Source organism: Panthera tigris, chromosome B3 (genome assembly GCF_018350195.1).
Source record: "Panthera tigris isolate Pti1 chromosome B3, P.tigris_Pti1_mat1.1, whole genome shotgun sequence".
In the NCBI taxonomy this organism is placed as follows: Eukaryota; Metazoa; Chordata; class Mammalia; order Carnivora; family Felidae; genus Panthera; species Panthera tigris.
The window spans coordinates 3,279,938-3,295,955 of record NC_056665.1 but is presented as its reverse complement, the minus strand read 5'-3'; the positions used below and the strand labels follow the sequence as shown (position 1 = coordinate 3,295,955).

General features: G+C 45.8%; 1 protein-coding gene across 10 annotated transcripts in view; it reads left to right on the top strand.

The window, feature by feature from the left end:
• The window catches only part of ADAMTSL3 (ADAMTS like 3), a 353,112-nt gene that overhangs the window by 224,691 nt on the left and 112,403 nt on the right, over window positions 1–16,018 (top strand). For 9 of the 10 annotated variants that reach the window (XR_006218331.1, XR_006218332.1, XR_006218333.1 and 6 more), the window contains exons 15-16: window positions 18–102; window positions 13,814–14,100. Coding sequence is in view for 6 of the 10 variants with exons in the window: in XM_042987917.1 (XP_042843851.1) it covers window positions 18–102; window positions 13,814–14,100 (372 nt within the window). In the remaining 4 variants the exon portion in view is untranslated. Of the gene's footprint in view, window positions 1–17; window positions 107–13,813; window positions 14,101–16,018 lie in introns of those variants that run through there. The other variant, XM_042987922.1, reaches the window with a different exon arrangement.

Sequence of the window (16,018 nt, the reverse complement as noted above, 5' to 3'; positions counted from 1 at the left end):
TGTTCCCTTTTTCTTAGAAAAAAGCCCAGTGGAAGCTAAATTACCGTGGCTGAAACAAGCCCAGGAACTAGAAGAGCCCAGAAGAGCAACCGAAGAACCATCGTGAGTCCAGGGCCTTTTATGGGTGTAATCAGGGCATAGCCAGTTAACATGATCTATGTAATTTTTGTACTTATTGGAATACAATGATACATTTCAAATCCAAATGACCTGAATTTTCAGACTCTAGAGAGCTCGAGCTGGCTGGAAGTCTTCTTTATTTCACAATTCAGCAGTTCTACTTTGGCATTATCTGTGAGAAGCACATAAAAGAACAGTGTGTGTTAACTCAAAGCAGACCCAGTGGTCTGTTACAATTAAGAGATTGGGGGTAATTCCTAGATCTAGATTAACACGTATGATTTGACCAAGGACCATGACAATCTTGTACAGATCAATCGATCATTCCATGGTTAAGTCATGGCCAACCTCTATAAAACCAATTTACTTGAAATGTATCAGGGTGGCCCACGTGATTATAAGGAGAAATCCTGGAGCCGCTGTGGGAAGGAGCAGTGGAAATAATGTGGCACTCTGCATCTTGGAGCCTAGAACCGCCACTTTGAACTGTGTGACCGTAGACAAGTCTTTAATTTTTCTGCGTCTCATTCTCCTTACCTATAAAAGGAGCAGGCTGAACTCGATCTCTCCAGCGTCCATTCCTACTTAAAAATCTAATGACCTCTATCCACATGTGATTTGGCAAGTCTGGGGTGGAATGGTGTCAGTGGAAATGGAGAATTAGGAGTAAACCAGAGACACCTTCCGGAACCCGAGGGTACGGACCTAAAGAGAGCAAGGAATCAAAGGCACCCTGAGATTTTTCGTCCAGGAGTCGAGAAGAGCAGCAGGACCAATGACAGACTCGAGTAATTGGACAGGACAGCTGAGTCCCTGTCACATACGTGAAGTCTGTGGCGCTGACAGCCTGTTTACCAAGGGAACAATCCCTAGAGTGTTCTAGGAAAAGGGATCTCAATATGGCTGGTCTCCAGCTCAGAGCAGGTATTTCTTCCTCAACACCTTCAGCAACAGACGGAGCTCCCTGCATTGAGAGACAGCTCATCCTTCTGTTGAACCTCAGGAGTTATAGGCAAGATTTTTTTGCCCCTGTTGAGCTAAATATACCTCCTTCAAATTTCGGATTTCTGAAACAGGAAAAAAAACCCACAAAAACCCACATCTATGCCCCATCCCACGTGATGGATTTTCACAAATTTGAAGAAAGCTGGATCACAAGAGTGCAGCCTTTCCCGGGCTCATCACTCTTAGCGTTTTCCAGTGGTTTTCATGTGTTGTTTTTAGATCCCTTACCAACCTCATTGCTGTTTTCAGAACACGCTCATTTATCAATGTCCTTTCCAACTGGGGACCAGCCCAGTGAGCCCCTGAGGAATGTGGATTACTTCTCTATGAGAAGGCACCATGCCTCTAGCAATGCGGGCCAAGAGAACTGGCACATCCCACTTAGGACATGCGCAGAAAAAACTTTTCCACGTGGACTACTGTCGGGCCTGGAAGTGAACCCAGTGGTTTCTTCTGAATGACCCCAGAGTAACTAACTGAAGAGAGAGGGGTTCTGGGCTCATGACTGAAGCTTGGTGATCTAGAGGAAGGGGGGGGTGTCACAAGAAGTGGGTAATGCAGGAGAAGGAGTAATGAGAAGAGGAAGGAGGGGACACAAGGAAGGACCACAGTTGTAAAGACCAAGGCAGTATAGCGTTGAAGAAGAGTTGCAGATCTCATAGAAAGCCAAGGAGAAGCTATGTGGACTGAGGAAATACTATTTAGATGGACAGGAGTCTTTTCCCGTTAATGTTAGGGTAAGATCACTGAAAGGGTAGAGAAGTAATCATTGCAGAGATTTAAGAAACGAATTCCCAGTCAGAAGGAAGTGGGTATTTGACGACTGAAGAATGAGTAAAGATCGGTAGTCAAGTTGATGGAAAGAAGCGGTTATATGTATGTTTGATTTTTAATTGTTTTTATTTGAAGCTAGGATGACCTTAAATATATTAACAAGGTAATAAGGATCGTACACAAATCAGTTAACATGCCTGCGCCTCCCGACTGTACAAGAAGGATATTGGGCTCAGCGTTACTGGAACCTTCTCCCCGCTCCAATCTCCTGTGATTCTATAAGCGCAGGAAAGAGAGAGATTTGAGACACTCAAAAGGGAGTGTGTAGTTGTCATGCCGGGAAGGCTATAGAGTTGTCAGACTGGGGTGACACATCCTACCAGGTTCTTCTGTCCCCAGAACACAACGAGATCATGACGGCTACTCCTTCTGTGTGTCCTCTCTTGGCTAATGGGATTGCTGTCCAGTTCCCCAAACCGCAAGCCTGGAGTCACTCTTGCCTGTGTCTCATTCTTCCCTTACATGTCGTTAACCACCGGCTGTGCCAGTCATATCCACCAAAATGTGTCTCCATTCCAGCTCCTTCCCTCCCTTCCCTACTTCCATCCTCTCCAGGTCCTGAACTCACCCCTGCACCAGCCTCCTGATTCGCTTCCCCCTCAGTCCCTTCGAACCTACCCATTCCACAGCTCTTGGACTAGACCAGCCAAGGCACAAATCTGATTCTTTCCTTCCAATGTTGCGAATACCCCAGAGGTTCCCCATCGCCCAGATATTTACACTCGTTCACAAGGCCAACCAGACTTAGCAGGGGCCATCACCCTTCCTGGCTCCCGGCCTCATCCCTAACCACTTTCTTGCTTTGCCTTGAGGGGGACGTTCCAGCCACATGGAGCTGCTGGTCGTGCCTGGCCTTCGTGAAGCTGCCACTCACGTCCACACTCCCCTTGTACTGATTTTCTTATTCGAGTGTAGGTGACGCGCTTTCATCAGAACCACTTGTGGTGCTACGTAATTGCAGATTTCTGGGCCCCGCGTGGCAGACGCTGGGGGGTGGGGCTTAGTCACTAGAACGTTTTCGGCTCTGCCAGATACCCTTTGGTGTGTGTGTGGCAAAATATGCATGACAAAATAGGTGAAAGGGATGAAGAGGTGCAAACTTCCAGCTATAAAATACACAAGTCACGGGGATGAACAGGGAACAGGGTCCATCGTCGTTCGTAACTTTGCGTGGTGACCGACAGTGCCGATGCCCATCGTGGGCATCGTTTCGTAACACGTAAAAATATCAGCCCGCTCTGTTGCACGCCGGAAACAGCTAGAATGTCGTATGTCAGCTGCACTTCAATTTTAAAAATTACCTCTTTAACCATTTCTAAGGGTACAGTTTAGCGGCCTTAAACTACACTGATGCCGTTGTGTGACCAGCCCCACCACCCACCTCCAGAACCGCTTCATCTCCCCCAACATATACTCTGTACCCGTTAAGTGCTAACTCCCCGTATCCCCCTACTGGCCCCCCCCCCAGCCCCCAGCACCTCGATTCGACTTTCCGTCTCTATGAATCTGCCGCCAGCGTTTTTAGCAAGCACCCCAAGTGACTGGGGAGGGAGCATCCAAGTTTGGGAACCACTAGATCAGAGAGTCCGAAGGGTCCCTTTCAAGGTCTGATAATCCTATCCATTTTCTCCTTTTCTAAATTTTTTATTTTTATTTATTTATGTTTAATGTTTATGATTTATTTATTTATTTATTTATTTATTTTTGAGAGAGAGAGAGAGCGCAAACATGGGAGGGGCAGAGAGAGAGGGAGGCACAGAATGAGAAACAGGCTCCAGGCTCTGAGCTGTCAGCACAGAGCCCGACGCTGGGCTCGAACCCACAAGCTGTGAGATCATGACCTGAGCAGAAATCAAGAGTTGGACGCACCACCCCCCCCCCCCCCCGCCCACCGCCGTTCATTTTATTGGAAGGGGCAATACCATGTAAGCTCCAGGAGGTCCGGGCCTCGTATTCATTCCAAGCCTGCTTATCCATCAGTCCGCCTGCCTTTGCTGGTGGTTCCCTCCTCCCCTGACTCCCTGAGCAGAGCTCATGTGCCCTTTCCTGCAGAAAGACCCCACTCGTGCCTGTCCAGCATGGAAGAATGAGCCTGCACGCACCTGTTCCCGGCCTCCTCCCCACTTCCTCTCTCTCTCTCTCTGTCTCTCCCTCCCTCCCTCCCTCTGTGGTTGCTATGCAATTTTCCTTTATAATTCACGCTGCTGGCAGGTTCTGGCATGTTCCTGGCTGTCTAGTGCGAAGTTTATAGTTTCCTCCCTCCCACCACTTCTGACTCCGTGCATTCCCTCCATTTCCAAACAGGACCACAGCATACCTCAGCTTCCAGTTCATCCCTTTATAACCACTGTCCTTTGTGGTTTGGGGATGCTCCCTTGTTGACAACGGAGGAGAAGGCGAACGCAGCTATATTTCAGATCCCTTGAGCAAAGCCTGCCAAACCCGCCTGGAGAAGATAAATATTTCTGCCTCTGTGGTTTCCCATGGCCTGGGCTCTGAATTTACACAGGGAGTGGATGTTCTAAAGCTTTATTTTTTTTTTTTTAATTAGGAAAATAAAAATTACAGCTTATAAAGCTAAGCCAGGGGAACTACAGTTTTGACCTTCTTAGCTTTCCGCTGGGGAATGTGTTGACAGTCGATAGGGTTATTCTTGTTTTCAAAGGCCTTCCCGGGAGGCCTCCGACTTTCTTTGGGGTTCGCGATGCTTCCGCAGCTCGGTCGCCCCATTCTCCCATTTTTCATAGATGAAAACCAAGGAAAGAGGGCAACTTTGGAGCGCCTTGGGTGTTTTCCTCACTGCTATGTTCGCTTCTCCATTTGTGGAAGCTGTATCCGCTACCATCAAAGTATGTCTTCTTTGAGACATCTGGTTTTCCCGCAAGAACAATAATGGCTAATATTGAGGACATCGTTTGTGCCAGGTGCCTATGTGGTGGGTTAGCTCACTCAGTTCCAACGATGTCCCCATGAAGAGGTGTAATTATTACCCTCACTTTAGCGGTGAAGAAAGCAAGGCACAGAAGAGGTTAGGGAATTGCCCAGCCCTTCAGGACCGTTAAGTGGCAGACGGTGATTCTCTGGCATGTGATTTTAGGAAGCGCTTTAGTTTTACCTTACGTGACCTGAATTCAAGCTGCGCGCATCCGTAGGTTGGTCCGAGGACCTGCCTTCAGGACCTACGCGAACTTGAGATGGTCTTGAGATGCACACGGGCATCAGAAGAGCCACACGTCAAGTATGTGGGATTGTGTGCAGGCCGGCTGGCCACGCCTGGTTGCTGACGTCCGGAGTGTGGGGAGGGGCCGGTGGGGGAGAGACGTTGGTAATGGCAGCAAGGATACAGCGGGAAGCTTAAGCAGGTCTTGGAAAACTTCTCGGTTCACTAAGGAACTGGGACTTCCTTTGGAGGCAGTGGGAGGTTTTCACAAGTGAGGCCATCACGATTACATCCTATTTTATTTATTTATTTTTAAATTTTATTTAAATCCAGATTCGTTAACATATAGTGTAATAATGGTTTCAGGAATAGGATTTAGTGATTCATCGCTTACATACAACACCCAGTGCACGTCCCAACAAGTGCCCTCCTCGATGCCCATCATCTGTCTAGCCCATCCCCCACACCCAACACCCCTCGAGCAACCTTCAGCTTGTTTTCTGGATTTAAGAGTCACTTATGGTTTGCCTCCCTCTCTGTTTTTATCTTAGTTTTCCTTTCCTTCTCCTATGTTCATCGGTGGTGTTTCTTAAATTCCACGCGTGAGTGAAATCATATGGTGTCTGTCTTTCTCTGACTGACTTATTTCGCTTAGCATAATACACTCTAGTTCCATCCATGTTGTTGCTAATGGCAAGATTGCATTCTTTTTTTAATGTTTATTTATTTAATGTTTATTTTCATTTATTTCATTTTATGTTCATTTATTTCAGTTTGTGTTCATTTATTTAATGTTTATTTATTTTGAGAGAGAGTCAGAGAGTGTGAGTGGAAGAGGGACAGAGAGACACAGAATCCGAAGCAGGCTCCAGGCTCTGAGCTGTAAGCACAGAGCCCGATGTGGGGCTTGAACCCATGAACCATGAGATCATGACCTGAGCTGAAGTTGGACGCTTAACCGACTGAGCCACCCAGGTGCCCCACAAGATTTCACTCTTTTTGATGGCTGAGTAATATTCCATTTGTGTATGTATGTGTGTATATGTGTGTGTGTGTGTGTGCGCACACACCGTATCTTCCTTATCCATTCACCATCCTGATTACATTTTAGAAAGATCTTCCTGGCTGTCTGCAACTTGTTTCTAATCATTCACTATGATAAAAAAGGAACTGTGGAAAATGTCAAATTACACATCTCTGTGTAGACCGGACACATTTGTTGGGGTGGAATTTCTGGGCCAGAAGGCACATCGAAGGCATTGAATTTCTTTGGTCAAATTGCATTTCCGAAATTCAGTACTGATTTGCCAACCAAAGCAGTCCTGAAGCCCACCCTGTTTCCCACACCTCCATCAAAATGAGGAAGTTTCCTTTTTTCAAAAAAAAATGCTATTTTCTAGTACAGTTGACTCTTGAACAACATGGGTTCGAACTATGTGGGTCACCTTACATGTGGATTTTTGCAGTGTGGCACTGTGAATGTATTTTTTTTCCTTATGATTTTCTTTCCTTTTCTTTTTTTTTAGAGAGAGAGAACACACGTGCGTGCATACACATGCGTGAGCAGGGAAGGGACAGAGGGAGATGGAGAGAGAACCCCAAACAAGCACAGAGCCCAGTGTGGGGCTTGATCCCAGACCATGAAATCATGACCTGAGCTGAAATTAAGAACCAGATGCTTAACTGACTAAGGCATCCAGGCACCCCCCCCCTTATGATTTTTTTAATAGTATTTCTTTCCTCTAGCTTACTTTATTATGAGAAGACAGTATATAATACATAGTACATATAAAAAAAATATGTGTAATTGACTGTTTATGTTATGGGTAAGGGTCCATTGGTTAAGTGTTTGGGGAGTGAGAAGTTGTATGTCGATTTTTGACTGTAGGCAGGGGGATGAGGAGAGGGTCAGTGTCCCTAACCCCTGAGTTGTTCAAGGGTCAGCTGTATTTTCTTTTTAATTTTTTTTAACGTTTATTTATTCTTGAGATAGAGACAGAGCATGAGTGGGGCAGGGGCAGAAAGAGAGGGAGACACAGAATCCGAAGCAGGCTCCAGGCTCTGAGCGGTCAGCACAGAGCCCGACGCGGGGCTCGAACTGACGGACCGCGAGATCATGACCTGAGCCGAAGTCGGAGGCTCAACCGACTGAACCACCCAGGCGCCCCAGGGTCAGCTGTATTCTTAACGTTTTCGTGGTTTACCTTTAACTTTGATCCATGGAGAATTTACTCTGACGTGTGGTGTGTGGTGTTGGTCTAACTTAATTCTCCCTCGAATAATTAACAAGCTGCCCCGCACCATCTAGTGAATAATCTAGTGCGCACGCTGAGGTCACAATACCTTCATTGTGTAAATGGACCACTCCATCGTCAGTGCCAGAGTACGGGAATTACTGCAACTTTTTAGAACTTTTGTCTGTCAGGCTCTGCGAGGGCTGTCTCATTGTTATTCCTTTTAAACGGCTCATGACGGTCCTCAACTAACCTCCCATAAAACCTTAGAGTTGTCTTGTCTGTTTCCACCCTCCTTCCCCCTAAATCGGATCGGAACTGCGTTCGTTTGCTAAATCAATTAACGGGGGATGCACATCTTTAGTGTTGCGTCTTCCCATTCAGAGGCATGGGCTGTTCTGTCCAGTGAATCAGATCTCTGGGGTCAGAACCCCTTCAGTATTTTGTGGTTTTAATCATACCAGCCCTGTGCTTTTTTTATAGAGTTTTTATTCAAAAGCTCCTGTGTTAAGCCTCAGTCTTTTTCATCTTCAAAATCAGGAAAATAACAGTACTTGTTCATAAGGTTGTTGTGAAAATTACATTAAATGATAAATGTAATATTCTTTGCACGGTGCCTGGCAATGAACGCCAGCAACAAATGTTGGTTGAATTTTGAGAAACCTGGTAGTTTTAGGATAGATGGATAGGGACTTTGTTTTTTATTATTATTTGAGAGAGAGAGAGAGCGCGCGAGAGAGAGCGCAGACAAGTTGGGGGAGCAGAAGAGGGAAAGAGAGAACTTTAAGTATGCTTCACCCTCGGTGTGGAGCCCAACTCAGGGCTTCATCTCAAAACCCTGGGATTATGACATGAGCTGAAATTAGGAGTCAGGTGCTTAATTGACTGAGCCCCCCAGATGCCCCATGCATAGGCACTGTTTCATTGAACTTGTATTTTTTTTCTAAAAATTTTCAATGAACTATACTGTTTTCCATAGTTATATCATCATTAAAGAATCACTTCATCTTCTTTCCTAAAATTTGTACCTTTTACCTTTCCTTATCTCATTTTGTTATTCCTTATACTTTTTACATTTCTGAAGAGATAGCGTTTGTATCCCGTATAGATTTTGAAATTAGAGTCTTTGTATTTTAATAGGAGAGTTTAATTCAGTTAAATTTATTATGATTGCTGATAGTTCTGGCCTCCATTTTTTTTCTTCTTTTCTCTTAAGGTTTATTTATTTTTGAGAGAGAGAGAGCACATGCGAGAGAGAGAGCATGAGCAAGGGAGGGGCAGAGAGAGACACACAGAATCCAAAGCAGGCTCCAGGCTCTAAGCTGTCAGCACAGAGCCCAACGCGGGGCTCGAACCCACGAACCGTGAGATCATGACCTGAGCTGAAATCAGATGCTTAACTGACTGCGTCATCCAGGCACCCTGTTCTGGCCTCTATTTTAAGTTATCTCCTTGTTTCTCATAATTTTCTAGATGATGCGTGTTTTCTGGATTCATTTTCTCCAGTAACTGGAGATCGATCCTTTGTAATTTCATCTTTTTCTGTATTTTTTTTTATCACCAACATCCCTTTTCTATTGACTTCTCCATCTTTAAAATGAGTAAGTTGACATAGCTGGCTTTCTTACCAACCTATTTCAAAGCTCCTGGTTTCTAAAAAGAAATTTTTAGCCAGGTGTTTTCCTTTTCTGTGGCCGCAGGAGCAATTTACCACACACCTAGTGGCTTAATAAACATTTGCTATCTCAGTTCTGTAAGTCAGGAGCCCAGTAGATTGAAGTGGTTCCTCTGCACTGGGTCCCACGAAGCCAAAATCGAGGTGTCTCTCAGCCTGAGCGCCTGTCTGGGGCCCTGGGGGAGAATGTGCTTCCAGTCCTATTCAGGTAGTTGGCAGAATTCAGTTTCATGCAGTTGTAGAATCGAAACTCCCATTTCCTTGCTGGCTGTCGGCCAGTTGTTCTCAACTTCAAGGGGTCGCCTGCACTCCTTGGCTCCTGGCCCCTTCCGTCTCCCAGCCAGCAGCAGCTGGGGTACCTCTCGTGCTCTGAATCTCTCCCGCTCTTTTCCTGCATCTCTCTGACTTCAGCCAAAGAAATTTCTGTTTTTAAGGACCTGTGATTAGATTATCCTGCTAGAATAATCTCCTTATCTCGAGGCCCATAACCTTAACCATATCTGCAGAATTCCTTTTGCCATGCAATATAACATATTCATAAATTCTAGAGACTAGGGTGTGAGCATCTTTGGGGTGGCCATTATTCTGCGTGAAACACATAAGTTTTTTTTTTTTAATTTTTGTAATGTTTATTTATTTTTGAGACAGAGAGAGACAGAGCATGAATGGGGGAGGGTCAGAGAGGGAGACAGAATCTGAAGCAGGCTCCAGGTTCTGAGCTGTCAGCACAGAGCCTGACACAGGGCTTAAACCCAGGAACCACAAGATCATGACCTGAGCCGAAATCGGATGCTCAACCGACCGAGCCACCCAGGTGCCCCTAAAACTCTAAGTTTTTATGTTCATCATTTTTTATCACTTTTTCCTGGGAGATAGTGTGCCTTTCCAAGCTATATTGTAGGCACTTTTTTTTTAAACATGTTTTATTTCTGAACACTTTGTCTGTTTGTCTTGTGTTAGAACCTCTACTTGAAGAATCCAGGCATCTTCAATATCGGATTATTTCATTTTTCTTTCATTTTGTCTCTAAAAACTGCCAGGGTGCCTGGGTGACTCAGTCAGTTGAATGTCCAGCTTCAGCTCAGGTCATGATCTCACAGTTTGTGGGTTCGAGCCTCACGTCAGGCTCTGTGCTGACAGCTCAGAGCCTGGAACTACTTTGGATTCTGGTCTCCCTCTCTCTCTGCCCCTCCCCTGCTTGCATTCTGTATCTCTCTCTCTCTCTCTCTCTCCCTCTCTCTCTCTCTCTCTCTCTCTCTCAAAAAATAAATAAATAAATAAATAAACTTAAAAATAAAAACTGCCATTTAAAAAAAATCCGTTTTGAAGAGGTAGAATTTACATACAGTAGGCGGTATCTATTTAAAGTGATGAGTTTTAACAGGTGTAAACAGCCACCCAGCCCCAGCCTCAGGAAGGATACAGAACACTCCCATCACCCCCAGAAGGTCTCCTTTGCAGACTGTTTCTCCCTCCCCCTGCTCCAAGTGCTTCAAAAGCTCCCCTTAGGGCCCCTGCGGGGCTCAGTCAGTTAAGCCTCTGACTCTGCATTCCGGCTCAGGTCCTAATCTCACATTTGGTGAGTTCGAGCTCCGTGTGTACTGACAACACAGAGCTTGCTTGGAATTCTCCCTCTCTCTCTGTCTCTCTGTCTCTGTCTCTCCCCCCACCCCGTCCCCTCCCTGCTCATGCGCTCGCTCGCTCTCTGTCTCTCAAATAAAAAAAAAACATCTTTGTTTCAGTAAGCAATAATGAGGCACCTGGGTGGCTCAGTCAGTTGAGCATCCAACTCTTGAGTTCAGCTCAGGTCATGATATCATGGTTCATCAGATCGAGCCCCATGTCGGGCTCTGCACTGACAGTGTGGAGCCGGCTTGGGATTTTCTCTCTCCCTTTCTCTGCCCCTCCCCTGCTTGTGCACGTACACTCATGCTGTCTCTCTCGAGATAAATAAATAAACATTTAAAAAATAAATAATTAAACAATACTAATAATACATAAAAAATTGAAAAAAATCCACAAAGACCATCATGCTAGTTTATACATAAAGTTTCTGTTGCCATAGCTTCCCCCCCCACCCCCTTTCAAACCACTCCTGGCTAATTTGGACAGTTCTCACATCTGATTTTTAAGAGGACCCCTAAAAGGGTCTCTGAAAGCCAACTTGAAAGGTCCGGGACACCTTAGGAAAACACTGGATGTGACCATCACTTGCCACGTTGGGAACTGAGGTGAGCCTTTCCTCCAGCCCCATCTTCTAATGGGGCTCTGAATCACAACAGACACAGGGGTTCCCTGTGAATGAAAAGAATCTACATCTCAATTTTCAGTTTTTATCACTAAGGAGAGAGGAGGGGAAAAGAAGGTGACCATAAACGTACAGTGTGCACAGGGGTGCCTGGGTGGCTCAGTGGGTTAAGCGTCCGACTTCAGCTCAGGTCATGATCTCGCGGTCTGTGAGTTCAAGACCCCGCGTCGGCTCTGTGCTGACAGCTGGGAGCCTGGAGCCTGCTTCCGATTCTGTGTCTCCCTCTCTCTCTGCCCCTCCCCCGCTCGTGCTCTGTCTCTCTGTATCTCAAAAATGAATAAACGTTAAAAAATTAAAAAAGTACAGTATGCACATGGTTAGAAAATGCAAGCCTTTTAAAGCTATAAACAGAAAGTAGAAGCTCCCACTCCACACTCTGGCACGTGCGATCGATTGCTTCCAGAAAAGAGACATTGTACATTGTACGTAAATCATGTACAGGCATGTGTGCTATAAATGTTTTAATTAAATAACATATGCACTACATATACATATGCATGCCTTTATGTGTGTATTTAGACAAAAGATCCCAGTATATGAGCCATCCCACACTTAACTTCATTTAACTCTCTCCAAGAGGAGACTATTCCTTCTGAATTAATACAGACACACCTCCTTCTTTTAATTGACCTCATATTATTACGTTGTATGTATATTACATTGTATCGGTGCCTCGTCTTAAGTTTAATCAGGCTTTTTCTTTCCCGTTCTACTGGGGAAAACAGCAAGGAGAGAAAAGAGCATGTTCAAATATTATGCCAATACCCCTCCCTTCTGGGAGGTTGGGGGAGCCCTCTCCTGGCCTAGGGTAGGGGAGGGAGTTCTCCACCAAAAGTTTTCAATGCAGTAAATAGAATTTGGAGGGTTTACTGTTTGCAGGGCTCTTTACGGGGCTCATGTATCCCAGTGGTGTTTCCTCCTGCTGATTGGATTGTGGACAACGGTGATGAAGTCTTGTCCAGGGAAAGAAGGTTGGAGGACTCTGAGAGACCCTTACTACCCGTTCTGAGATTTTGAACATGAACCCTTGAAACTATATCTTAGCCGTTTTCTAAAGCGACTTAGTACGTTATCCTGTGAACAGAGATCTGCGTTCACTTAAACTCAGGAAATGATGCACGCCATATTCCCCTCTTAGGCATTTATAGTACGCATTCATGCATCATGGTCTTTGGAAAAGTTTTGCAGTAATTAAACCTGTGGAGCACTATTGCACCCGTGGTTTCCCAAACTTACATTCGCTGAGCTCTTCCTTGCCTGTCACTTGTGAATATCTCACAATGCAAGTGTTGCTTCGGGATGACTTAACTAAGTATGTCCCTGCTGAGTCTCTGCTTTTCAGTTCAGTGCAGGAATCAGTAAACGTCTTCTGCAAAGGCCCAGATAGTAAAGATTTTAGGCTTTGTGGGCCAAATAGTCTCTGTGGCAAATCCTCAGCTCTGCCATGTAGCATAAAAGCAGTCATGAACAAGAAGTGAGCAAGTGACCATGGCCATATTCCAATAAAACTATAATTATGGATACTTTAATTCAATGTTGTGTCATTCAGAAAATATTACCCTTCTTTTCCACCCCCAACCATTTAAAACTATAAAAGTCATTCTGTAGTCTGTAGAGAAACAGGTGGGCTGGACTTGACCTGTAGGCTCTAGGTTGACAACCTCTGATTTAGTGGATAATAATTCAGAATCAGAAATAAATACTTTATTCAGCCATATTGTATCTAAGATATTTTCGAGAAGATGAAATTCAGTGTAGTGTAGTTGAGGACAGAATATGAAAGCTTCATCTACCCTGCAGAAAACATTTATTATCTTAAATATTGAGAGTTTAATAAAGTCCTACCTGTTAAAGGATAAGCCTGATAAAGATTCATTGAATAAATATTGATGAAAATTCTCCGTATTATAAAAGAACTCAGATTAGAAATTATCACTACATAATGGTTTATTTATGACCAAATTTTTGAAGGGCCTAATTTTAATGATGTTATACAAAGGTGATAGCACAGCATTTGAGTTTTAAAATGGATGCAAACTTTTGGGGCACCTGGGTGGTTCAGTCAGTTAAGTGTCCGACTCTTGATTTCGGCTCAGGTCATGATCTCATGATTTGTGAGTTTGAGCCCTGCATCGGGCTCTGCACTGTCAGACTTGGGACTCCCTCTCTCTCTCTCTCTCTCTCTCTCTCTCTCTCTCTCTCTCTCTCTCTCTGCCCCACCCCTGCTCTCTAAATAAATAGCTAAATAAACAAACAAATAAAATGGGTGCAAACATTCACTAGATCTCCAGTGAAAAATCCTTTCTGTTGCTAATAAGATTGGACAATTTGTTCATGACCTAGTTGAGCACCAGGAAAAATAAACGTCCTTTCCAATGTCCCGAATTCCCTCTGAGCGAAGTTATTTCTTCCCTTCAGGGAAGGCCTGTCGCTCCTGCGGGGCCAGTGTATAACGGGGACTCCTGGGTCTTCTGTAGGTTCATCCCGGAGCCCTGGTCGGCCTGCAGCACCACGTGCGGGCCGGGCGTCCAGGTCCGGGAGGTGAAGTGCCGTGTGCTCCTGACGTTCACGCAGACGGAGACCGAGCTGCCTGAGGAAGAGTGCGAGGGCCCCCAGCTGCCCACCGAGCGGCCCTGCCTCCTCAACCCCTGCGACGAGAGCCCTGCCTCCCGCCAGCCCGACGCCTCTCCCCAGGAGGACAGCACGATGACCTACCACTGGGAGTACGCTGGCTTCACCCCTTGCACGGCCACATGCTTGGGAGGTATTGGATTCTCTCGGGGGGGTGGGGGGGGTGGGGCGGGACAGCGGCGTCTTATGTTGCTAATAGTTTGAGAAACCACTGACTTGGCTAAGCCAAACATGCAACTTAGAAAAACCTAAAGGAGGTAAAGTCATTCGAATAACTGAAAACTATGCCTTCTCTGCCTTTATTTTCCATTGTGATTATTCCAGGAAGATAAAGGATAGTGTGGCAGTATATCCTGACCCCCTCCCCCCCCCCCAAAAATGTTATGCTCCTTTGGCCTCAGCAAATGTATAAATGAGGTGGGGAAAGAGGCCACTGATTAATATGGAATAAGTAGGAGAATGCAGAACTGATAAGTCGAGGCAATCTTGCCCGTAAGTCAGTGTTACAAATTGAGGTGGCCTGGGATTGCCATTTCTGATGAGACTCTGTCAGGAGTCACCCTCATACCTGCACATTGGGCTGGAGACCAGGGAAGAGCGCACTGGTCACTCTGGTTTATGTGTGTGCACGTATGTGTGTGTAATGTGCGTAGCCAGTGGGCCTGTTAGGATTAGGAAGTGCTAATATGGCCAGGTGGCCTCAATAGGGTGCAAGTTGGCACCAAGATTATTAAGCCCTCCAGGATCAAAAGAGAGTTGATGAGCAGAGAGCAGGAGCTCAGATAGTCATTCTCCAGGGCTCTCTTTTTTGGAAGGAAAAGATAGAAATAGTTGGAAAGCTAGCTCTTCTGCTGACCTGAAGGAGACTCATCTGATCAGGACTCCAGGACCCCTGACACCCTGACCCTGGATTCCAGCACTTGTGGCAAACCCTGGTGGCTAAATGTGCTCTGACTTCAGGGGCGCCTGGGGGACTCGGTCAGTTAAGCGTCCGACTCTTGATTTCAGCTCAGGTGATGATTTCACGGTTTGTGAGTTCGAGCCCCACGTCGGGTTCTGCACTGACAGTGCAGAGCCTGCTTGCGTTTCTCTCTCTCTCTCTCTCTCTCTCTCTCTCTCTCTGCCCCTCCTGCATGAGTTCTTTCTTCTCTCTCTCTTTCCCTCTTCCAGATAAATAGATAAACTTTAAAAAAAGTGCTCTGACTTCAGTCCCAGCCAATGGTGAGAAGAATACAGGAGCTACTGCCTTAGAAGGTGGTTAGTTCAAGTGCATGCTCCAGCCCTCCTGGTGCTCCTGAGCCCATTACTTGGAGCTCCCTATCAGGTATTAGAGCTCCTGATCCTGTCACTGTACCTGAGCCCCTCCCTCTTTTCCTCCGGGCCCTTAAGTGAATTCCCAGTCCTTCCCATCCAGTCTCCAAGACTTGGTGGTATTTGTCTTTGTCCTGTCCTAATTCAACCTCTAAACCCACCTATCCTGACACAGACACCTGTTCTCTGACATTGCCAGCCTGCCGTAGACCCAGAGGAAGTGACATATGTTTTAGCCCCAGCCTTCAGCTAAGCTACTACCTTTCACATGGAGTTATGCACGGAGGATTTAAGAACAGAACACTTGGCTGCTCCCAGATTCTCTCTGCTCTCTTACTTGCTTCTCCCTGGTTTTTAGAAGCCCACCCAACTGACTAGGAGTTCAGATTGTCTTACTCACCTGGACCTCAACTGGCTGCTGTGTCTCTTGCCTCCAGGGCACATAGTCTCAGCCCCAAGTCCACAGCACACCTATGCTGCTGCTCAGAACTTAACTCCTGCTCTGAGTTCAGCACCCTGGACACCACCCTTGTTATAGCTTGGAAACCTTCACATGAACATGTCCTTGGAGAGAATAGGAACTAGTGCTTTCCTGATGAGTCTTGAGGACGCCTCCAGAGGTAGTTGCCGAGATGCAAAAATGGTCCCCCATTCAACTGCCGTTATAGATGGCTGAAACTTCCTATGACATTCCTGGAAAGTATCAGCTATCTCTACCACTTCTGAACCAGCACGTTCCT